The sequence below is a fragment of the Crocodylus porosus genome, unplaced genomic scaffold (genome assembly GCF_001723895.1).
Source record: "Crocodylus porosus isolate Cpor-Errol unplaced genomic scaffold, CroPor_comp1, whole genome shotgun sequence".
In the NCBI taxonomy this organism is placed as follows: Eukaryota; Metazoa; Chordata; order Crocodylia; family Crocodylidae; genus Crocodylus; species Crocodylus porosus.
Genome location: NW_017728886.1, coordinates 6,042,241 through 6,066,483, shown reverse-complemented (window position 1 = coordinate 6,066,483; position 24,243 = coordinate 6,042,241). Strand labels below are relative to the sequence as shown.

Here is a 24,243-nt window from a genome sequence, read left to right as displayed (position 1 = left end):
TGAAACTATGGTGCCAATTCCAAGGCAATAACCCCACACCCTCCCTTGCACCCGCTATGGCATCTATTTCTGCTACTGCTGGAGACAGATACTGGGCTAGCTGGACAATTAGCCTGACCTCGTATGGCACTGCTTAGGCTCATATGTTATTAAATGCTCATAGATTCATGGGCTCGTAGGCTAGCAGGCTGGAAGAGCTCATCTTCTGACCATCTAGTCTGACCTCCCAGGGACCACAGGATATGAAACTTCTCTGCATTCATTCTGGCTTGGACAAAGCAGATCTGTTCAAAAGACAACCACCTTTGATTTGAACATGTCCCATGACGGAGTCTCCACCGTACGCCAGGGTAGGCTGCTCAGTTCCCTTCACCGTTCAAACTCGGTACCTACCTTTTACCTAGCATCAGCTTCCTGGATCTCATTAGACATTTGCCAGAGAAGCTGAACACAGTTCAAAGTCAGTAAGGAAAGTCCTCTTATGAATCCTAAAATATGAACAACCCCTTGAAAGAACTCCAGATAACTCAGTGACTTCCAAGTTGCCAAGGTACGGGAGGGCTTTTAAGCTCCTTTGGCTGAAATTTCACTGCAAGCAGATACAGTAAATGCAAGATGATGTCCAGAAATGTACGACAAGCCAGTGTGGGAATAGAGGAAGCAGCCAAGTGTGCAGGAGGAATCTGCTGAGATTAAACAGAAATGACCTGCAGAATATGTTTGCATGATAAATAGTTGCATTTGTGAATAAGCAGAGCACAGGCAGGGCAGAGCTTCCTGGAGAAACATTATCTTTACTGGGGACAAGTCTCCATTTGGCTCTGTCTCTTCTACTAATTAGGTTTTAAATTAAAGGCAATGAGGTTGCTGGCAATCAGCCACCTGAACTAGCTGAACTTTCTCTACATTTTTATTTTCCAGTGACCATTGTGTGGTCTTGGCAATTAGTTCCCCCGCTCCTCACCCAATGCATGTCATGAATGGCTTAATCCAGGTGGAGACTTTCCATCAAGTTGACTTCCTGAGGACAAAGAAAAAAGCTCCCCATGCCACCTCGACTAATGAAGTGCATCGGCCTGTTTATTGCAGGAGGTTTTCTCCTGGCATTTGCCGGCCGACGGTCTGACTCTCTTCCCACCCGCGCTGGTTTGTTTCCAATGTTTCCCTCTTTTATAAGGGGGAACAGAGTCCCAAAGGGCCACGTCCGAAGCATCCTGAAGTCAGGAGTACAATTCCCATTGGCTTCAGTAGGGTCCAGCTCATGGTGCGTGAATGCACAGAAGAGACTAGGATGGAAAGGTCGGGAAAATAGGCTGCCTATCACGAGAGAGTTGTGAAGGGAAGCAAGGGAGAGAGAGGGCGAAGAGACAAAAATGTTTTCTATGGTATGGATTGAAACCAATTTCCCAGGAGAACCAAGGCCCTGATCCAGAGAAGACAAGCGTGACTACGTGGCCTGAGCAGCCCCAGCTCCATAACTCTTTCCATAACCGGGCCATTTTGGCATCTTGTGGGTGCCCCTTACATAACCTCGGTTTGCTCTGATGTGCCGTCTGGGACACGGTACCGCTCTTCCCTGACACTCGGTGAAGGACACCAGGGACTGCCCAATATTGACTGTTATGGGGCTTAATTGACCTCTCCCATAACAACCGATCTCTGGGACACTCCTGGTCCTTCCCGGATCCAGAGCAGAAACTCAGGATGAGCAAACAGCACCAGTACAAAGGCTTGCTTTGGATAAAGACCCTAAGTCCCACACTGAAGGAGACCTCTTCTAATAGGAGCATGCTCCACAAGCTGAAGCACCCTCTCAAATCACTGGTCACTTTTGCCAAACCCAACATAAGCCATCATTTCGTTTCCTTGCTTGGGGTCAGGGAAGCATGATAAGTCTTTCCCCCAGAAACAAAAGCCGACATGGCTCCTACATGCACAGCTCATGCCAGGTGGATGCCAGCCTGTACTCACCACAATAGCTGCCAGGATGGGCACCTGAATGATCCATTTTAAATTGCCGGCACTCAAGTCCCAGCACCTGGGGAGACATGGACACCACATCAGCAAGTGCACATCTGGATGAAGAGACATTCCTGATTGCTGCTCAGACTTGGAAATGGGATGGTCCAATCCTTGCATATCAACAGGCCCATCCCGGCCCCAGACCCATCAGTTATGAGGGAATTAGAAGGCATCTCTGGCTATGGTGACCATTTATTCTTCGTCACAGATCATAGAAATAGAGGGCTGGAAGGATGTTCAGGAGGTCACATCCAGTCCAACCCCCTGCTCCAAGCAGGACGGACCCCAACTACATCATCCCAGCCAAGGCTTTGTCTGCCTGGGTCTTCAAAACCTCCATGGATGGAGATTGCACCATCTCTCTGGGTAACCTGTTCCAGTGCTTTACTACTTGCCTAGTGAGAAAGTTTCTCCTAAATTGAACCTCAACTTTCCTTGCTGCAGCTTGAGCCCATTGCTCCTTGTCCTGTCATCTGCCCCCACTGAGAGCAGCCCAGCTCCATCTTCTTTGCAGCCCCCCTGCAGGGAGGTGAAGGCTGCTATTTAATCCCCCTCGGTCTTCCCTTCTGCAGACTCAGTCAGCCCAGTTCCCTCAGCCTCTCCTCACCAGTCCTGTCCCCCAGCCCCACAGCCATTTCCATTGCCCTCCGCTGGACTCTCTCCAGCTTGTCCACATCCTTCCTGTGGTGGGCGGTCCACAGCTGGACACAGGACTCCAGATGTGGCCTCCCCAGTGCTGAATAGAGGGGATGAATCACTTCCCTTGATCTGCTGGCACCGCTCCTGCCAATGGAGCCCAGTTCTAAATGCATTTAAAATATTAGGGTGTTTATACACGTGCTCTAGGAGTGTGTGTGTGTGTGTGTGTGTGTGCATGTGGGTGGGTGATGCACTTTAATTAGAGCAGCTAAAAGAGCCACTCTAATTAAAGCACCAAGAACACCTCGTGTATCAGTGTCCTCATGCTTAAAAAATGGCAGTGGGAGTGTATGAACTAAAGCTTGTTCGATGGGCTCTAGTTAAAGCGCCCCTGCCATTTGAAGTGTGGGGGCACTGATACAAGAGACGCTGGAGCGCAGTAATTGCCACGCTCCCGCAGACTCGATTAATTGAGCCATTCATTGAGCACATCGGAGCAGCCTCGCTGTTCATGTTTAGGCACCTTTACTTTACAGCTTTCACAGTGCCACCCCTTTTACACTCCTTAAGTCTTGTTTCCAGTCTTATGGATGAGACTCCACCATCCCAGCCTGCTCTTGGGTGAGTTCAGGAGGTAAGCGGTGTTGGCAAGGGTGGGGAATCCTAGGGTTCAGCAAGCTGTATGGGACAGCTTTGCATAGGCCATGTCTAATTACAGAGTGAATTTTACCCCCCTTTCATCATATTGGTGCAATCTGCTACTGCTGAGCCTTTGAGATCAGTTGAAAACTCAATGCATTGGTTCCTTTCCCCTGTGCAAACCTTTCTGCTCCAAAACAACGCAGCCAAGATGTTGCCCAAGGAGAGGAGAAAGCAAGACAGAAGCCAGCCAGGACTTACTCGGTATCTGCGAGAGTGGCCCTCACACTGGCCCACACCATGACAAATACAGCAGGGAGACCTGCAAACAAGAAAGCACTCGTGAATGACCAGCATCGAGCGAGCTCAACCCGAGGGGAGAGGACCGGAGCAAACTGAAGGGCCCTCTGGTTGCTCCTTATCATCCCAGCTGTGCAGGACACCCGACCTGGAGCCTGTCCCAGGTCAGCGAAGCCCGCACACAGGGAAGGCCCTGACAGGCAATGTCTTCTATCAGGACCATTGCAAAGCAGAGCTGGGCTTGGTCTCTCCTGCTCTTTCCCCCCACCCTGATCTTTAAGGACACGTGGACCTGGGGTTAGTCTCAGATCCCCATTTCGTATTTGGTGGCTGATGCAGAACAGTGAATCCAACTACTCCAGGTTTCTGGGGGGATTTGTATCCAGGGCCACAGTGGGCTATTTAGGACCAGCACCTGGCACAGTGACCCCCGTCTGTCTGTGCCCTGTCTTTATGCACAATAAGAGATGGTCTCTGTCCCAAGGAACTTCTAATGTGACCAGGGAAGACAGGCGAGAGAGAAAACAAATGATGCCTTGGCCAAGGCATCTAGCACACTGCCTACCCCATCTTCTCCCCTCTCCCAGGTAAAGAGAGGGAGGAGATGAAGGGAAGAGGAGGAGCGTGATGGAGAAGCCACTGGAATAATTAGGGGTGGGTCTTGAATCTGCACTGAAACACCCTGACATTTTACCCATCACATTCAGATCACCTTGAAACAAAAAGAGATTTTCTTGGTCTGGGGTGGAGAAGCTCTTTGCCTCTTAAGAAACCCGTCACATGAATGAACCCAAGTGAGGCCCACCGCTGAATAACTGTGAAGCATCCAGGGCCGCTTTATTTCTGCTGAAATCAAACTGGCTTCAGGGAATTACATGAGACGTGCACTTTTTCTCCCTCCAAGAGGTGGGAGAATATATCCTGCCGGGGAGCTGAATATATCCTGTTGCCGGGTGCAATCTGCTTTGCTTGCATGTGATCCCCTTACCAAGCCAATGCATGCCAGGTATTGCAAATGGTAATAAAATGGCCCCTTTCAGGAAAAAGGAAGAAAGAAGACATTTCTCACCGACCGGCATAAACACACTGCCCGGACTCTGAGCTCTCTGGGTTGCAATTCAAGCAAGCACAGAAGCATATGTTTAATTGTAAGCACGTGCTTCTAGCTCGCTGGGCATTTGTAAATGTACAGCACCTAGCACAAGGGCACTGGGAATTTGGCTGGAGCCTCTAAATTTTACTGGAGTAGAAAAAATCATAAAAAAATGCAACATTTGACCACATTCAATGCTCTTGGAGCTCCTCTGGTTATAAGGACTTATGAGAAGGATGCATTTCTACCCTGCTGTACATACCCAGCTCTACAACTACAACCAATAGCTGATGTTAAAAAGAACTGGTTGTCTGACTGCGGGCAACCTGGGCTGTATTTCATTTTAGAGATGTGGGTGTTCATGCTTTTATCTAGTATTGTGTTTTTTTAATTATTTGGTTGCTGAACCCAGGGTAAGACGGGTGTATAAGAAGTCAAAGAAGTCAAGAAGAACCTTTTTACCAGACCTTGGATCAGACAGGCACAGCCTTTAATAAACCTGAATAAATGCCTACTTGCAAAGTATTGGGCCAGTCCTCAGCTACACCATTACAAGCTGCAGTGAAGTTACTTTAGTTTACTCTAGAACTGGTACTTGAGCTTTAAACTGCATCCTTTTTCAAACAGAATCTATTAAATAAAACCCCCGCATCTTTTCACACACACGGAGACTTTCACAAGATATTTTTTTTCCATCTGTTTCAAGGGAAGATACAACCAGAGAGCAGAGTTTGAGTCTATAATACTTCTTTTACTTGACCTCTTTCCCCTGCCCTTTTCTGAAGGGCAAAACTGTAAGAGTACATGGGAAAGAGGCAAGGGGCAGAAAACTCTGGGGTTGAGGAGAAGGCAGGAAAATTAAAACCCCAAGTACTTGAAAAGGAGCATTTTCAAATCCAAAGCTTTTCACTAAACATGTTGCAACACGGTTCAAATAAATGAAAAAAAAAGGGTCTCTTAAAATGCATGTCACTGAAATTACTGTGACATGCACATAATTTTGCATGTTCAACCCATTTCTCAACCACCTCTGCCTCCACTTCGTCCCGGGGGAACAGGGCACCGTTTGCATGATCATGATCTTTTGTATCCTTTCTGATGGGTCCCAGCTGTCCTCCCTGGCCTTCATGACCTGCTCTGGTCAGCACCTTAGGTCCACTCATTTGGGGTGCCTTTGTTTTTAGGTGCTTGACTTGAGAAGTCTTGGCCCTGGTTGTCAATGCTGCTGAGTACCCGCAGCTCCCAGCAGAGTCACTGGGACCAGCTGGTGCTCTGCACGCCCTGAAAACCAAGCCCAAGGCATCAGAAGAGGGGTATCCAAAAACACCAACCCCAAGAAGAAGCCAGGCTTGAAACTGTGGCTGCAAAGTCAGCCTGCAAGTCTCTGTTGGAGTGAGTGGCACAAAGGATGGACGGTCCCTGCAGCTGGCAAAGCCACCAAGAGTGGGGAGCTCTCATGCACGCGCGCGTACACCCTCCTGCATGCAGGGCCAGCATGGCGCAGGCAGAGCTCCGCTGGGTGCTGTCATTGACTTCTACAGTATCCACATTGTATGCGCTGTGCATGCCCAGTCAATACACACAGTGTGTACAATGCAGGTCCTATAAAGTCAGGTGTCTGCCCTGCCGCTGGAGAAGGTGTGAGCATTGCATGCTAGACAGGGTGCTTCCCCCCACCCCTCTCTCCTGCAAAGAGGTGACCAACGGCCAGTGTCCTCCTGCCATGCACACACATGCATATCTATCTATCTATCTATCTATCTATCTATCTATCTATCTATCTATCTATCTAGGTACATACACACACACACGTGTGCATTTCTTCTAACACCCACATACCGTTCACGCTGAGGTGAAGAGAAAGTCAACCGGGATTAGTATTGACTGTTTCTCACAACACAGGAACGAGGGGTCACAACACAAAATAAGCGGGGGGTAAATTGAAAATGGATGCAAGGCAGTTAGTTCTTTTTCACCCAGTGTGTCGTCGCAGTGTGGGATTCATTGTCACCAGATGTGGGGGATGCTGAGAGTTTAGCCAGATTCAAAAAAGGGACTGGACACATTCTTGGAGGAAAGGGACTATGGACCATATGATCGAGAGGCACGGCCTCTGAATCAGAGCATCCTAGACTTTAAGGGCATTTATACATGTGGTCTGGGAATGGGGGTGGAGTTTTAATTAAAGTGGCTCCAAGAGTGGCTCCAAGAGCCGCTTTAATTAAAGTGCCCAGAGTGTCATGTGTATCAGCATCCCCGCACTAAAAAGTCGTGGCGGGGTGTTTAACTAATGATCATTGAATGAGCCATTTCTGCCATTTTTTCAGTGCGGAGATGCTGATACACATGTCGCTGCAGTCTGGTGTAGCACGGTAATTGCCACACTTCAGTAGACTCGATTAATCGAGTCTGTTCTGATGCACTGTAGTTACAGCATGACACAGCAGCCTCTCTGCGTGTGTATAGGCGGCCAGTATGCTGGAGGCTGCAAGTGAGAGAGGAACAGTGGCAAAACCACTGGGCAGACCCAGCTCACTGTCCCCATGAGCATCTGTGCTCTGCCATGGTGCGACACAAGAGACTGGGCAAGATGGATCTATGGTCCAACCCAGTCAATGGCAATTCTTATGTTCTTATGAGATGAGATATCAGATTTGACAGCTGGGGCAACAGTGGTGGCGTGAGACTGTATATCGTGGGGGCATTGGATGCCCTGAAGTCTGCCACCAAGACACACAACCCTCTCCTGCCTACTCTTCCTCTGTGGGCATGTCTTCATGAGACGCTTACTGCGCATTAGTCTAATAACACTGCGCAATAGTGTGGCGGTTACAAACCATGCTAATAGCCCACCGTGCAGTGTTATTAGGCTAATGCACAGTAAGCATCACAAAATGACCGTGCACCGGTGCTACTGCGCAGTCACTCTAGTTACTGTGCATTTAGTTATTAGTTTATTAAGCAAGTACTAAACTAAATGTGCAGTATCTAAGGTGCATTAATGAATGTGTAGACATGCCCTGTATGTGCCATATTCACAAATGAGACTTTGGAGCTAGCCCAGGGATGCCCCTCTGCCCTGCTATCAGTCTCAAGCATACCTAGACAAACAGCTGAAGTAGGTGTCCCCCAGGTCAGCTTCACTGCCTCCTTTCTGAGTTTGGCAAGTGAAATCTTTATTCTGGCCGAAACAGTCAGGTATGATGCCTGAAGACCTGTCCAGACTCCCTCTCTTCAACAGTTGCAGAGAACTAGAAGAGTGTGGGGGAATTTATTGCCACTATTATTATTCTTCTGCCTGTATTCGGTGCTCTATCTTTTCTGCTTCAAGGAGGACGAAGGCGCTCCATAATTGAGTTCAATACAGCTACATGGACTTAAGCCAGACCAGGATGTGGACTGGAAAGTCTCCTACAGATAAATCTCTGGAAGTGACATCAGAAAGAGTCATTGAGCGCTTTGGTTTTGCCAGCCTTCTGAAAATAAATTGTTTTATGGTGAAAGGGTTTTTTTTTTCATGTATCTATTTTCCTGGAAATATCCAGAATAGCACAAGCCCTCAGATGTTTATGGTTAAGTAAGCAACGAATCTCAGATCTTGGGGCAAAAGTCTCTTCTGTATCTATGTGAATGTTATGGTTACTTATCACCAGTTCCATATCAGTCACCGCTGCGGCGTGGGGACGGCTCAGCGCTTGCTGGAGAACTGGAGTTGTTCCACTGACTTCAATAGGCATTGGATTGGGGTCTCCAACTGGGTGCCCAAAAGTTATCAAAGCAATCAAAGCTCACACACACATGCACACACACACGCACAAACACATATTTTATCTTGTTAATCAAAAGAAAGCAAAACCAAATGCCACTTGAGAAATCCTGTGTTCTCATTCCAGAGGCATTTAATTAAACACCACAGAGTTTTGGAACTGAATGGGCAATCAGTGTTGTGACAGGTGTGACTTTGGCTTTGTGGTCTGCTTGATAAGATGATTATACTTTGGCAGTGGCCGGAAAGCATTAATGAAAGGCACCGATGTCTACTTAACTGTTTTTTGTTCAGCCTCTTTAGCATTATGAACAACATTTTATTTTTGTTGAACATGCAGCATTATTTTCTACTGCCTCTCTCTCCTTTCAGCATTTGCACTGGGAAATCATTCCTTAGATCTGCTCCTTACCACATGTTTAATTTTAATAACAGGCAGCAAGATAAATTTGCCCCTATCCCTCAATATAATATACATAAGACTCAATTAGCAATGTGCTCTAGGTAGCCAAGTGTTTTTATATACCTTGAATCTAAATAATTCTCAGCCCCAAACCAGCCCACATAAGAACTGTCCCATGATGACCTGTTTGGGATCCTATTGGCTAGTGCAGAGGTGCCTGATTCATTTGGCTGGATCTGGGCCATAACATATGGCCACCAGACCTGGCCATTGCCAGTAGCAGGGGCAGAGGGGGTGGCTGGTTGGTATGACTGATGAAGCTGCTGCATCAACATGACTCCAGAGCTCAGGGCATGAATGCCACTGCCACTAGCTCCACTTTTTTCCCCTGCCTCTGACCAATGGCAAATGAAGACCCCAAATTCGGTGGTCAGCAAGGGGGTGGGGGAGATAAGCAGTAGCGGTGTTTGCCTCCTGGATTCCAGAGTCATGCCAATGACCCCATTGGGTTGCAGTTAACTCACTCATAGGCCGCCACTTAGACGGCCCTGGGGTAATGCATCATGTGCAACCTTTTGCTGAGGAAAACCAGTTTTGTCTCACTGTGTAGACTGAGGATCTAATTAGCTGGGACTTCCATTCAGATATAAATCATAGGGGGAAAAGGTCAACTGCATACACTGCCAATCGTGACGGTGCCTGCAGTACATTCTTCTGGGCTTTGCATTTTAAAATATAGGTCTGCTCTCTTTCCCTCGAGAGACAGTGTCATGGACACTGCTATGAAGATGCTTTCCTGCTCCGCTGCTCACTCACACCCCGTTATTCCCCGTAATGTGCCCTTGTGGATCACCTGAAACATTTCCTCTTCTCCTGTAGCGTTGACACCTTCAGACACTTGAAGGCAGCGATTACCTCGCCCTCAAATGAAACACACCTCACTACTCCCCGCCTAGCCCCGTCAGACCAGCGCTGCTGCCAGATGTCAACAAGAGTGCGTTCTTGACTTGCATCTAAGCAGCTGTCCGCTAATGACAGCTCTTCTGCACCCACATCCCGCCCCTCATGCCCTGCTCCAAGGGGGAAAAAGGAACGGTTTCCCTACAAATTGCAGGTTTTCATTCAGGGGTGTAGGTCGTAGCCGTGGCAGTCTAAGGACACCAGCAGACAAGGGTCTTTGCGTAAGTCTGATATCTTTTATTAGACCAACTCGGATAGTTGGAAAAATTCTTCTTTGCGAGCTTTTGGGTACAAATACCCTTTCTGTCAGGCTGAGGAAGCATTTCTCATTCATTCCTATTTCTTTCATTCATTTTTACTCATTCCATCCAGGAAGAGCACACACCAACTGCAGATGCTTCCTCAGCTTGATGAAGGGTATTTGCACCCGAAAGCTTGCAAGGAAGAATTTTTCCAAGTATTTGAGTTGGTTTACTACAAGGTCTTCATTCGGGCATTCGACTGCCCAAGAAAACCAGCATCCTGAGTATTTCAGATCAACTGAGGAAGGGAGGTTCTGTGCATACAGGGACCTTCAATGTCCTCCTGGTTTCTCCAGCCATTTCAATCACAGAAGTTTAGGGCTGGAAGGGACCTTGTGAGATCATCCAATCCAGCCCTGCTGCCTTGGGCAGGAAAAGACCACTGGGGTCAAATACCCCCAGGATGAGAGGTTTAGGAGCACCTGGCTCAGATATCCAGCTGGTGCAAAAGGGTGTTCCCCTATGCAGTTCAATGGCACTCATTTGCCCTGTGCAGGTCTGAGTGGTGGATTTTGTGCCCTTTGCAAATGAAGTCAACTGGAAGATGCCTTTATAGGACTGGTCCCTACAAGCCAAGAGGTTCCACACACACCCTGTGCACCCCTCGGTGAGGCCAGTCAAGGACCCTCTTGGTAAGTAGCCATGCAAACGAACCAACCCATTACCCTACCACCAGGCAAGCCTCAGCTGTGATGGGACCAGGCGGGGTTTGTGGAGCCTGCTCAGGAGGGCAGTAACCTCTCCAGGTGGCTGACCCCAGCTCAGGATGGCCCCGTGTGCCCTGCCCTACAGAGGGGATTGGGGATGATGGTAAGCCAGGGAGAGCGCAGGTGGGTCAGGCACTTTCTGGATCCACCTGGTACAGCTGGAGGATGGACCACGAAGCTTCAACATCCTGCCTCGCAGCCCTTTGAGAGGTCTTTCTGGTTGCAATTGGGCTGTGAGCTGTGGAGAGCATTTTGAACAGTCTTCCTTTGCTCATGTACTCAAACAAGTATGGGGGGGGGCAAGTGCTTGCCCCTTCCCCCAGCCTTTCATTCCTCTCTCCATCTCCGCTCCTCAGCCCTTGCATGCACCCCCTGCCAAGCGGAGAGGACTGCGTGCCGTAGGCCAGCCAGCGGCAGAGAGCGGTGGTGACTTACCCCAGCCAAATAACGTGAATCCCCAAAGATATTTCTTCTCTGAGAAAAACGCCATGAAGATCAGGCTGTGGAGATAGAGACCTTCCACCAGTATCCAGTAGTAATTGGTTGCCAGGAAGTAAAGGAAGAAGGTAACGGCTACCTTACAGCCCACCTGGAGTAACCAGAGAGGAAAGAGAGTTAGGTTCAAAGCAGGGTGCGAGAGCCACCAATGCCCACCCAAACCAGCAAAGTTGGTGAGCTAGAGAACAAGCTGGAAAGGCTGCTAAGCCTGGGATACATAGTCCTACGGGGGGTCTTCCTTAGCAAGGAGCAGGGGCTAGGGTCCAGGAGACAAGGGCTTCAGACCTAGCTCAACAAGTAATCTGCTGCGTCCTTTCTGTGCCCCTATTTCTTTGGGGCAGAGACACTCTTGAGATGCTCTTGTGTAACACCAACCAGCACGGGCCCCAAGCTCAGCCAAGACCTGCCGGCTCTGCTCTAATGAACGAGATGTGGGACACCGCCGCCATAGAGGGCTGGGGTGTCATTTGGTGGAAACTCTCTAAGCTGAATGGAGCTAGGTTGGCTTATTCCCTGCTGATGGTCGGGCTGATAAAGGTTACCCGTAGGCTGGGAATCAGCTCATGAAATCTGCTAGGAGATGACATCTCTTGGAAGATCCCAGGAGTATTGCACACGATTCTGCAATTAGCCCCCTTTTATTGTCCAGTTTATTTTTTTCTGAATGATGTAGGACCTCATTTGGAGCTCGTGGACTGGCTCTGAGTTTGGTTGGAGTTAATGAGTTGCAGTGGATTTACCCCACTCTAGTCACCTAGAGAACTGCTCTGCGGTGCACGAGATGGTGAGCCGAAGCAGAAATGGTAAAGCAGGGGAGTCTGCAAAATGACACAATAGAGTTTGCTATGTGCATCCCAGGGCCCTGGGCTGGTGCTTGATTGTAGCTTTTACGTCATAGGTTCATAGACAATGAGGGCTGGAAGGGGCCTCAGGGGGTCACATCTAGTCCAGCCCCCTGCTCCAAGCAGGACCGGCCCCAGCTACATCGTCCCAGGCAAGGATTTGTCTAGCTGGCTCTTAAACACCTCCAAGCATGGAGCGTCCACCACCTCTCTGGGGAGCCTGTCCCAGTGCTTCACCACCCTCCTAGTGAGAGAGCTTTTCCTAATATCCAGCCTCAACTTCCCTTGCTGCAGCTTGAACTACAGTTGTGCCACAGACTCAGAGAAGCAGAGCGCTGATCAGCAGCCGCTGCCGGCACCTACATGCATTGACTTCTGGGTGTGTGCAGACTGCTCGCTGTTTCAGCCAGCACAGGAATTCTATTACATCCGTGTGAAAGAGGCCCTGTATGTTCAGGATATGCAGGGGAAGCCTTTTATCAAAGGCAGACAAGCAGCAGGATGGTGTTATCACGTGTGCAAGTTGACGGCATAGACACAGGAGGTGTGCAGCACTGAACCGTCCGCGAGCACGCCGCTCCGACTGCAAACCCAGACAGGTTCACTCTGTCTGCACAGCAAGAGAGTAGGTGGAGTAGCAGGCGGCACTTAATGAACCTAAGTGAACGGCTGGAGATGGCACATTGGCAGTGCTGAGAAGGAACCAAACAGCCGTTGGCAAGGGCAAATGAGGCTCTGTGGAAGTCAAAGGGGGCTAGGACTGGATCGATTGGACTTAGCACTGGATCAGTAGCTGTTTAGTGCATGCAAACTGCAGAAGCAAATGTGCAACCACAAATTACCCATCCACAGACAGCAAGCGTATGGCTACAAAGGTTAAAAAAAAAAGCCTGAGCAGCTTGTTTTGGAAACTTTTGAGAAGAAACATGTCAGCGCTTCATTTGGAAGGATGTTTTGTTCCTAGGATGACTTGGACTAATGAGAAATAAAAAAAAAAAGGGTTTTGGGTGAAACAAAATGCTTTCTTTGTCTCCAAGTGGTTTTTAGAAGTTTTCATTTCAGCGTGGAAAACTAATATTTTTTCTCTAGGTCACCTCAAAGCCAATTCTCTTCCCTGCTCAGCTACTGAGCTGCCGGATCTACTATTCACAGGAGTCTACTTTGCACCTTCAGCTGGGTGGGGACGAGAGATTTGCAAAAGCATGCGGGTCAGATTTTCGAAGGTGCTCCCCACTCCTACCTGAATATATTGGGAGGCGAGTGCTTTAGAAAATCCAGCCTCAACCTTGGGCCCTGATTCAGCAAATCCATGTAAGCAAGAGCTTAAGGCCTTCACTGTTCAGCAAAGTACTGAAGGACATGCAGTCAGGGAGATGGAAACACTGACACTGATAGACCCTGAAGGCTGCAATGTATGCTGCTTCTATTTGTCTCTAGAGAGCACCTGTGCACGTGCTCTGGTACACCATGTTGCCCCAGGTGGGGTTAGGGAGGCCAGGGCCAGCACCTGGGCTGGTCCCAGGAGTCTTACCTGGAGTCCTGGGGACCGCCGGGGGCTGCAGCCACAGCAATCCTGCAGCAGGGAGCCTGGCTGGCATCTGGAGCACGGCTCCGACTGGCCAGGCTTCGATCTTGGGTGGCACATGTTGCCTCCCTGTTTTTAGATATAGGTCTTTTTGATCTCCCAGTGTCAAAAAACCCTGTGTGCTACAAATTAGCAGCATGGGGAATGCCTGCACGTGTGGTGCGTGCAGACCCGTCTGCACATATTGCCCATTCTTGCTTGTCTGAGTGTGCCCCAAGGGACCGTGACCTCCTCATGAACAATGCTGCCTTGCACATACTACCTACCACATCTACCGCTGGAGATGCAGCAATTATTCCTCATTCCAAACATAATTAATCCACTGTGGAGTTGGGAGACAGGCTTGGCAAGATTTTGGGCACAAAATGGCCCGAGGAGTACTGAGGAAGGCCACTTAGTGCCCGAAAGCATGTCTAGCATCTCTCCCAACTATATAATGGATCCACTTAAAGATAGGACCTGAAAAATCCTGCTTCTCACATATTCCCTAGACCATCACAGTTACAAAACCACTAATCCATGTATGATGTGATGACCCTGGCATTGTAGATGATCATGATAATGAGGAGCATGGGAGGGGGGCATCCAATCTCATCCCCCTGTCACTGCAGGATTGTTCCTCGTGGACTAGCAGAAGATCACAAGAAAGCAGGGCTGGAAAGGACCTCACAAGAGCATCTAGTTCAGCCCCTTGCTCAGCACAGGATCCTCCCTGATTGAACCAGCCCAGCCAAGTTTCTGTCTAACCTGCTTTTGAAAGCTTCCAGGGATGGAGAGTCCACAGTTTCTTTGGGCAGCCTGGTCCAGTGCTTGACCACCCTCAGAGTCAGGAAGATCCTCCTTATCTCCAACCTAAGTACCTCCTAATGCAGCTTGAGGCCATTGCTCCTAGTCCTGTCCCCCATGGTCACGGAGAAGAGCCCATCTCCATCCTCTCTGGAATCACCCTTCGGCTATTTGGATTCAGCTAATCACCCTTCAGCTGATCAAATCCCTCCTCCGCCTTATTTTTTTCCCCTTCAGACCGAATACCCCTAGTTCATTCAGCCTTTCGTTACAAATTTTTCCTCCCAGGCCCCCCCCAGTCCGTTTTGCTGCTCCGTTGCTCCCTCCGCCAATGCTTCACTCAGACTGATTTTTCATGCAAACTGCAAACAGATCCTGCCATGGCAGCAATCCTGCCGATTGCTTTGGGAGGGCTGTGCAGTAAACCACGTCGCTGCCGCGGGGAACGAGGCACAAAACTGCCCCGCCGCTTATCCTGTGCTCGAAGCGAGGAATTCCCAGGCTGCTCGGCTATGAAGCTGGTGACTTTTATCAATTAAGAAATGCCCTTTTTTTTGCTAGAGAAAAAGCAGTGGCCAAAAAGAAAAATTAAAAAGGAAAGATAAATTAAAAAAAACAACAACCCCAAACCCCAACACCAACCCCGTTCTAGTGGTAACTTCTATATTGGTAGAAAATTGCTGTCTACCCACACATTCATCGGCTGAGGGGGTAACTGCAGAGCTGCCACTTCATTTGGAAACAAAAGGTAGTTATTAATCAGTGCTAATCCACTTCCTCACTGGTTTGCTTTTGAATTCCACTGAACAGGAGATGCCGCTGAAGTGCTGAGATGCACAAAATGAAGCCTCCCTCCCCAGCTATCCATTGTGATGGATCTGGAAGGACGAGTGCCCAGACTGCTACAGAAACATCACAAAATCCACGTCGTCTTTGTTGTCGACGGCATGGGCTGGCCCTGAGCCAACGTGATGGCAGCCGCCTTTGACTCCAAGAGCCAAGCTGGTGGCTTTCCAGACTAAACCCATAAGGCTCTTCAGCTTCTCCGGGGATCGACTGCGGGCAGGGACATCATGCACATGGCATAGTGGGTTATGATAATGCATGGACCATGGTGAATAATCCTGAAATACCCCTTCACAATTTGGAAAGCCAGGGGGTGGAGGGATGCTCCTAAACTTAGCTTCTCCAGGGATTGGGTGCGGGCAGGGACATCATGCACACCGCATAGCGGGTTATGATGATGCATGGACCATGGTGAATAATCCTGCAATGTCCCTTTGCAATTTGGAAAGCCAGGGGGTGGAGGGATGCTCCTAAACCTAGCTTCTCCAGGGATCGGGTGCCGGCAGGGACATGATACATGCTGCAAAGTGGGTTACGACAATGCATGGACTGTGGTGAATAATCCTGAAATGCCCCTTTGCAGTTTGGAAAGCCAAGGGATGGGGGAATGCTCCTAAACCTGGCCAAACTGAATCCCTTAAAAGATTTCAGTGGAGCAACACTGGTTTCATGGCGAGAGAACTACGGATAAGCTCCACTGAAAGCACTCCTGTGACCACACAGCTTAAACATTCAAGCTTGCTTTACGCTAGCTAGCTCAGGGGTAGTCTAGCTGTGGCAGCAGGGAAGACAGTGTGGGCTGCAGAAGTCTCCTGAGCTAATATTTGGGCAGTTTGCTCCTGCTGAGCTCCACGTTACCACCAAGGAGACTGCTTCCAATGCCACCTAGAGCAATGCTTGTTCCAGTAGGCCACGAGCTGCAGGCACGGCAATGACTGCGGGCAGACCTGGCCTAGATACGGGAGTGTAAGGCCTTTCTTTCGTCTTCTCCAGGCTAAATCAGCCCAGTTGCCTCAGCCTCTTCTCACAAGTTGTGCCCACCTTTCCCATTGCCCTCACTGGACTCTCCAATTTATCAACACGGACTTAGGCACCTACATGCAATTCTGTTCCACTCTGCTCCAGCGCTGGAAAATGGACTCTCAATTAGACCTCTGGCAGATGTTACACTTAAGGTGGGAGTAACCAGTTAATGCCAGCCTGGCCACACATTCATGCCATGAATGGGAGGAAGAAAGGGAAATAAACCACCACATTGTGCTGCAAACTATGTGTAATATTTGTGTGGCTGGTTTCCATCGCACCTGAAACTGAACGTGTGCACGGGTCCCGGTCGTGCAGCCCGATGGCTGACTCCAGCGTGGTCCCAGGGGTGGAACCGCCAATCAACTGATTGGCAGCATCAGCCCTGGGACAGCACCAAAGCACATTCAACAGCCTAGTGTGGTCCCTCAAGCAGCTCTGGGATTGCACCAGTTCACCAGGCACCCTGCTTTCTACTTGCTGGTGCAGGGGAGCCATCTGGGATCATGATCCCGGACTCTCCTGCTCTGGAAAATAGTAGCGGCATGATTGGGATCTGATCCCTGACCCCAAAATTGCCATGGAAGGACATATGGTTGTTGGGATCTGGGAGCAGGTATTGGATGCATGTAGGCTAGGGGCTTTAATGCATCTAATAAGTCAGACAGAATCTGTCCCATTGCATTTACTACTAATAATCAGAATAATGCATTAAAATGGGAGCAGCCAACAACAGTGGGAGTAGCAGGTTTCAACGTGCCAGGACGACAACAACCCCTCTCTTTCTAATGGCATCCAATGCTGCGAAGCACCTTTCCAACATGTGTTTCACCATCCGAGCCAGGGTTGTTAAATCGTAATGGGAGCAGTAAGTTGTAACACATTGTAAACTGCGGCAAAGTGAGATGTTTAATGAGGTACGGCTCCAGCTTAAAGCCTACATCCTCTCCCAGCTCTGTTCTCTGGACTCAGAGCTGAGTTGAGGGCTTTCCAAGTCACGTAGCGCCGCGTCCAGGAAAGGCAGGCATGTCAGTCAGAGGGCACAGGTCTGACAGCTCTTGCTTTGAACGGCAGAGTGGAAAAGCATTGCGTTACGGACCGGAGAGGAAAGTGTGCGCTGTGAGACTGATACACGGATGGAGGCAGCAACGCTTCTGGACTAGAGAGGAGACTCTCTCCTGGGCACTGCTGTCATTGGGAAACTGTGCAATAGCGGTGGGCAAAAACCCCCGCCCTGATATTCCCTGCAATGATCATGGATAGAAAATAAAAGTCCCATTTGCATTGATCAGATAGGTCAGAGGGGACTTTAGGACCCACATAAACCCTGGACTGAATTCAGGCTGGTGAGCAGAGAAGGTGTACGAGCACTTGTATGTGTGGGACATGGGGTGGCGTGGGCGGTAGCGGAAAGAGAAAGCTCTCCAAGAGGGGAAGAGGCATGAAAGTCTACAGCTTCCAACCCTCGGGGTGCTACGGGAGGCGATACGCAGGAGGGAGAGAGGAGCAGGAAGGCACAATACTCACAAACTGCGACTTATCCGCTGGGGGGGCCTCGGTAATGGACTTCAGGTCTTCTTCTGAGATGCGCTCCATCTCCTCCAGATACGACCCCGAGTACAAGACCGCGTCCTTCACAAAGATGCTGACGGCTCTCAGCATGAAGGAGACGAACAGGTGCATGTGGATGTAATTCCTCGTGCAGTGCAAACGCCTGGGCGGGAGAACAAAAGGGCGAAAAGGTGGGAAGTCCACCTGGGCACGGGCCAGATTCACCTGTGCTTCCCTAAAGCCACCTTGGCTGCCGGTTGCTGGTGGGTTCAAGTGATTCTGCCCCGCGGTGGGACCCCTCCTCCCAACAGCACCACGTGGCTGCCGTGGACCCGCTCCAGAGTCAGAGCCCCGTTACAATGCAAATTCACCCTGGGAAACTCAACTGGTCCTCCCCCGTCTTCAGGGGGACTGGGCAGAGGGTTGAAAAAGAGCCACAAGGTGCCACGAGCCTCGTGGTAGGACCTGGAAGGATGCTCTGGGCAAAGACAAGGTGGGGTTCGGTGGTGCCTGAGATGACTTGCTCCCGGTTTTGGAAAAAGAGCGGGATGGGCGGCCACTGGCGGTCTGGTAAGACAAGGGTGTTAGTCCCCGTGCATGGGAAAAACTTCATCTTGGGTTAGAAGTTATATCCCATCTGGCTGCCTCCCCTCCGCGGTTTCCACGACACCTCCTATTGTGGCATTGTCAGACCCCAGGACCCGGGAGTAGGGCTCCAAAACAGCCGTGGCAGCCCTGCAGCAGTGGGTGGGCTGGTCCCTGAATAAAAGACCCCCGAGCAATTTGAGATCCTGTAGCTCAGAAGCACTGTCCCCATGGGAGGGGTGATATTATTTATTTGTCCAGGGCAGTGCTGAGAGGGGCTGTGAGCTCATATCCATTGAAATCTCCCAGCTTTGATGGCAGCATACATTTCGGTGTCTCATGCAAGCGGATCGGGCTGTGGGCCGGCGGAGAGGTGGGTGAGCTGAGCCGGAGGGTGCTGCTCCTGCACTGTTGCTTCTCCCACCATAACCTCCGACTTTAGCAGCGACACAGCAGCGAGGAGAACTGCTCAGCGCCGGGGGGTGCGAGATGTGAGCATCCTCAGAGTTTCTCTTTGTGGCGGGGAGAGTTACAGCACTAAAGCTTTTTACCAAACCTTCCTGCTCTGTGATAGACAATGAGGCATTTAGGAGGAAGAGGCCTTGCAATGGAGGACGACACAGCACGGGTGCCACAGTGCCGAGGCCAGTGTCTTGCTTTGGGTGCACATCAGACCTACACGCACAGGTTCTCTCCACTGCCTGGGCTAAGAAATTTGCCCTCCCAGAGGTCTGCATGCTCGAAAAGCCAAAGGTTGCCTGTCTAATTCCCGGGTCTATGGTTCAGCCTTGGGCAGCGGTGCCTGCGAGCTCATTTGCAGACGCTGCAGAAGTTGCATTGCGCGGCGGCTGTCGTGATGCGCCGCGGCCAGCCGAGAAAGAAGCCACCCTCCATCTGAGCGTGACGCGCTCCAGCCAGTTCCCTCCTGGCAGTCTCCATCCCTGACCACAGGCAGCAGGTGTGAGCACCACCCCTAGAGAAGAGCGGGCTCTATAAGCTCGTCCCCATCACAGTTGGAGGACTCCTCATCTAGGGGCTACCAGCCATTTCTTGCCCCCGGTGCATGCTCTTAGGAACACGAGGGCATCAGAAAAGCTTTGCTGCTCTTCCCCCAGGGCTTGGACTCATTCAGACTTCACCCCTGGTACGAATAGGAGCATTAGGTTGTTGCACGCAGGGCTGAGCTCTCTCCACACAGGCCATTTACTGCAGGATGGGAGAGCTTGTGCCCAACCCTCCACACCATCTTTGTTTCAAGGGCACGACCCACAACTAAGACGACCTCCATGTCAGCCGGAGGAGATGCACACGCAAAGCAGGTTCATGATGTCTGAAAACCCAAGTACCTCCAGATAAGAAATCGATAGCTCAAAACAGATGCCTACCTGAAGTATCCCAGGATAAGGACAGCCACTGTCAGGGAGCCCAGGGAGATGGAGTATCCGACAGTATAAATCACATAGAGACGATCAAAGACCTCCTGCAGCACAAATGATGGGAAAAATAGATGCCAATTTAGAATTAATTCCATGGCAAGGTAACACAGCGGTGCTGGCCACATAGGGATGAAGGCTATTGTACTTGCTGAGAATATAAACCCACGGATCAAAGGAGTGTGGGGGATGATTATAGCAATATCACTATATGGACCTGGTGGACAACAATACGTGATTTTCTAGTGACACTAGGGCTGCCAGGAGTCTTTGCAGGTGCTTCAGAGTTTAAGCCGGTGCCTCGCATGTCCAGTATACGCTGCATTTTGGTAGCGTTTTTCATCCCAAAGGACCCCAAGGCAAGTCATGAGACGTGGCGAAATCATGATTTTCTTACTCAGGCCTATTCAGACAAAACATCCATTCCTTTAAGGTTTTTGCTTGACTAAGGATGTGTGGGATTTAGCTCAGCAGGTTACTCTGAAGTGCTACCAGGGTGGTGGGTGTCTAGCACGAACTCCTGGAGAGAGACGAAATTTTGGCCAGCAGATACTAGGAGAAAACATCTTCCCCTGCAACGTGACCTGTCATCTCTATTGCACACACGTGACTTCCGTTTGCAAAGTCTCACCACAACAACCTTGCCACAACGGGGCTGCAGAGAGGCTGGAGCTGGGCTGGTCTCAGTGGGGGCAGATGGCAGGACAAGGAGCAATGGGCTCAAGCTGAAGCAAGGGAAGTTGAGGCTGGATATTAGGAAAAACTCTCTCACTGGGGAGGTGGTGAAGCAGTGGAGTGGGTCACCCAGAGAGGTGGTGGGGTCTCCATCGTTGGAGGTGTTTCAGCTCTGGGTAGACCAAGCTTTGGCTGGGAGGATGTAGTTGGGGCTGGCCCTGCTTGGAGCAGGGGTTGGACTAGATGTGACCTCCTGAGCTGCCTTCAACCCTCATTTTCTATGTCTCTATGATAGACTACACATCCCTGTAGTACTCTACCCTGCTTTTGGACAGAGACTAGGTGACCTTAGGTACCTCATACCTTAAACATCTAGGAAGCCATGGCTTCAAAAACCCTTCTTTTTGAGTCAGCTTTCCCATAGATGACTGGAGGCTTATTCCCAGGCAAGGAACATGTCAAGAATATCAGCTTTAGCAGGGTTAAAACAGCTACTAGCATTTCAGCTCCACAGGCGCTTTCATCTTCTTTGCCAAGAAATAAACTCAGAAGAAACCAACCAATTCAGCATCTTTTTGCTCAGCCCTCCCCTCTTCCCGGCCAAGTTTCAATAACATTAGTAACGCTGGGCTCAGGATGACAGCTCTGATTTTGATTTAGGGCTAGCAATGCCACACGGGAATGTTAACCTCAGCCCTGTTACATCAGAATCCCCGATCTGGGAACGCTTCCTTGTGGTTTCCACTGGTGGAGTGGTGTGCCTGCCAGCATTCATCTATTTGAAAAAATAAAGCAGTGGTTGCAGCAAGTCGCCGAGAAGCGACACCAGCAGACTGCGCATTTCGAAAAAGGGGGGCCCAGGTGAGGCCCAGCACCCCTTGCCCATCACCAAGGGGGCACCCGGGCAGCCCCGACACCAGGGCGTGTCTCCCCGAGGCTCGTGTAGGAAGATTTTCGCTCCAAGAATGGATTCTAGCACCAGAAGGTTTACGATGGCAGGCAGAACAAAAAGTTTTCCCTTCCCCATTCAGAATTTTAAGTGGAAACATCCATGTCCCTATCAGACAACGGCTCTATTGTAGGAGCAGGGAGTGTGCTACCGGGAGGGACCCTCTGATTGGCTGGCGAACATGCTACGAGGCGTGGTTTAGCCACAGAGAATCTTTGAAATAACGGTGGTCCAGAGGTGTCACGCACATGCACATGCACATGCACACGTGTATATGTATATGTACACACACGGGAATGCACACACGTGTGTTTATATATATATGCATATGTATATGTACATGTACACACATGCATGCGTGTATGTGCATATGTCTATGTCTACGTACATACACGTGTGAAAGCACACACGTATATATAAGTATATGCATATGTGTATGCATGCGTACACATGCACACATGTATGTGTACACGTCTATGTATATGTACACACGTGAATGCACACACATGTATATATGTATATGCATATGTATATGTACATGTACACACATGCACGCAGGTATGGGTATATGTCGATGTCTATGTACATATACGTGTGAATGCACACACGTATATATATATGTGTATATGTAGATGTATGTGCAAACACACATATATATGGATATGCATCTGCATATGTATATGTACACATGCAAACGTATATATGTATATGCATGTGTATGTGTACACACGCATGTATGTGTATATAGATATGTATGTGGATACACAAAAGTGTATATATACACACATATTTATGTACATGCATATGTATATGCACACACGCACACACTCAGTTGCAAGCACAGGACATGCAAACCTCTGGAAACAGCAGCTGGTTTCAGTAGCACAGCGGCATCATGGGAAAAGATGAAGGCTCTGGGATGGCAGAGAGAGAGGAGAGCTAGGAGGTCAGTGGCCCTGTAGAGGCAGGCCCCAGTCCCGTCGCCGAGGGCCGAGCTGTACGGAGGGGCTTTGGGTACGGAGGACACGTGCCCCAGGAGCAGTCTCCCACGCCCAGAGTAGCTTTGGAAGGGACGCCCTGCACACCTTCCCCTCCCGCTCCAGGGGAGAGGAGTGTGTGGCCCCCTCCGCCACGTCCTCCGTCCCCTCAGGGCAGCGTGTTTCTAGGCTCCTTCTAATCCTAGCACTTGGAAAAGTGCAAGGACACTGGTTCCCTCCTTGCAAAGGGCTCAGCGAGCGACGGGGAGAGCTCTGGGGCACCTTCTGGCCTCCTCATAGATCTCATCCCATCCTGCGGCCACCATGCAGAGCCACAGGTTCTTCAGGGCAGGCAGGGACAAGATACTGAGTCCCAGTCTTGCTGACATAGTCCTCCTCAGCAGAGCATCTATCCCTATTCTTTCAGGAGGAAGCAGGACACTGGCTATTTTACCTGGCCAGAAGGCAAGGGCAGACCCAAGGGCTCTTGCACTCCAGTGCAGCAAGCTGCACACCCCAGAGCATCCTTCCTTCCTGATACAGGACGAGCTTAGCCTAGTGCTTTCTGCAAGTCAGCTCCAGACACGCATCGCCAGGAGCATTCAAATACCTGGAGCCGGTGTTTTAAAAGCAAAGTTATATTCACGGTGGGGCTCCCTTTGCTGTCTCATCTGAGCCTTCCCACTCCAAAGCTTTGCTCTGCAGGAATGACAGCTACCGCCGCACATTTCTTTAAATAAAAGCCATGACTTGGTTAAGAATGACAGTCTGCCAGGAACTGGGGTTTTCAGAAAAGCCCCAAAGGTCTTAATGTCCGCAATAAAACGGCATGGGAATAGCAGCTCTGCAACAGCAGATCTCAGCCTGTCGTTTGGGAAGCCTCAGCTGCATTGTGGTGTTTGCTCAGAGACAGGAAACACGACACGGCAGTCGTTTCATAGCCACACACCTGAACCATGGCTTTACAACCCGGCCGGGAACAGGCCACAAATCAGACGTGGTTTGCCTCTCAGCAACAAGGATGTCATGCAATGGGATGGGAACTGGGGACTAGAAGGGTTGTTTCAGCCCCATGATGCCTATGCAGGGCACGACTCCATCGGGCAAAGTGAAAAAGCAGCCTCTGCCCCGAAGGGCTTACAATCGGCATGTCCGAGAAGAGCCACCAGGTGCATGAAGACAGAGCAGAGGGTCCCAGGGTGGGATGAGACGGTGCTCGCCAGTGGTCTCCCCGGTTGCCTTTTGTGGGGGTCACTGCAAAGAAGCAAGACCTGGGAGGAAGAGAATGGGTTTGATCTGCGGGGAGAGTGAAGGTGGGGTGGGGGCAGCAATAAAGATGCAGAAAACCTAACCAGTGGGAAAGGCTGCCAGCGGGGGCTGGTGGCAGGTGGGCATCGCCGCTGAACAGGGGGCCGGATGGACGGCGTGGGGACAAGCCACAAAGGGCCTGGGCATGGAGCACAAGGACCTGAAGCCTGATGCTTTTGTATCACGTCCCCAGTCCTGCACCAGTGGGGGGTTTTGAGCTTTGCCCTGCCTCGGTGGTGCTTAAAGGGGCATTGCTGTGTCCTTCCGAGTGCTGCCAAGGGCCTCGCTTCCTAGCACCCACATGCACGGGGAACTGGAAGGCCATGGCTTGGCCCGGCCCCAGGGACGGCCGCC

General features: G+C 50.3%; 1 protein-coding gene across 1 annotated transcript in view; it reads right to left on the bottom strand.

Moving 5' to 3' along the window:
• Positions 1–24,243, bottom strand: part of PTH1R (parathyroid hormone 1 receptor) — a 136,703-nt gene that overhangs the window by 6,324 nt on the left and 106,136 nt on the right. Inside the window, exons 5-9 of the mRNA XM_019529715.1 lie at positions 19,933–20,027; positions 17,939–18,125; positions 11,267–11,420; positions 3,562–3,622; positions 1,972–2,038 (exon numbers count right to left, since the gene is read on the bottom strand). Coding sequence (XP_019385260.1) covers positions 1,972–2,038; positions 3,562–3,622; positions 11,267–11,420; positions 17,939–18,125; positions 19,933–20,027 — 564 coding nt within the window. The remainder of the gene's footprint in view (positions 1–1,971; positions 2,039–3,561; positions 3,623–11,266; positions 11,421–17,938; positions 18,126–19,932; positions 20,028–24,243) is intronic.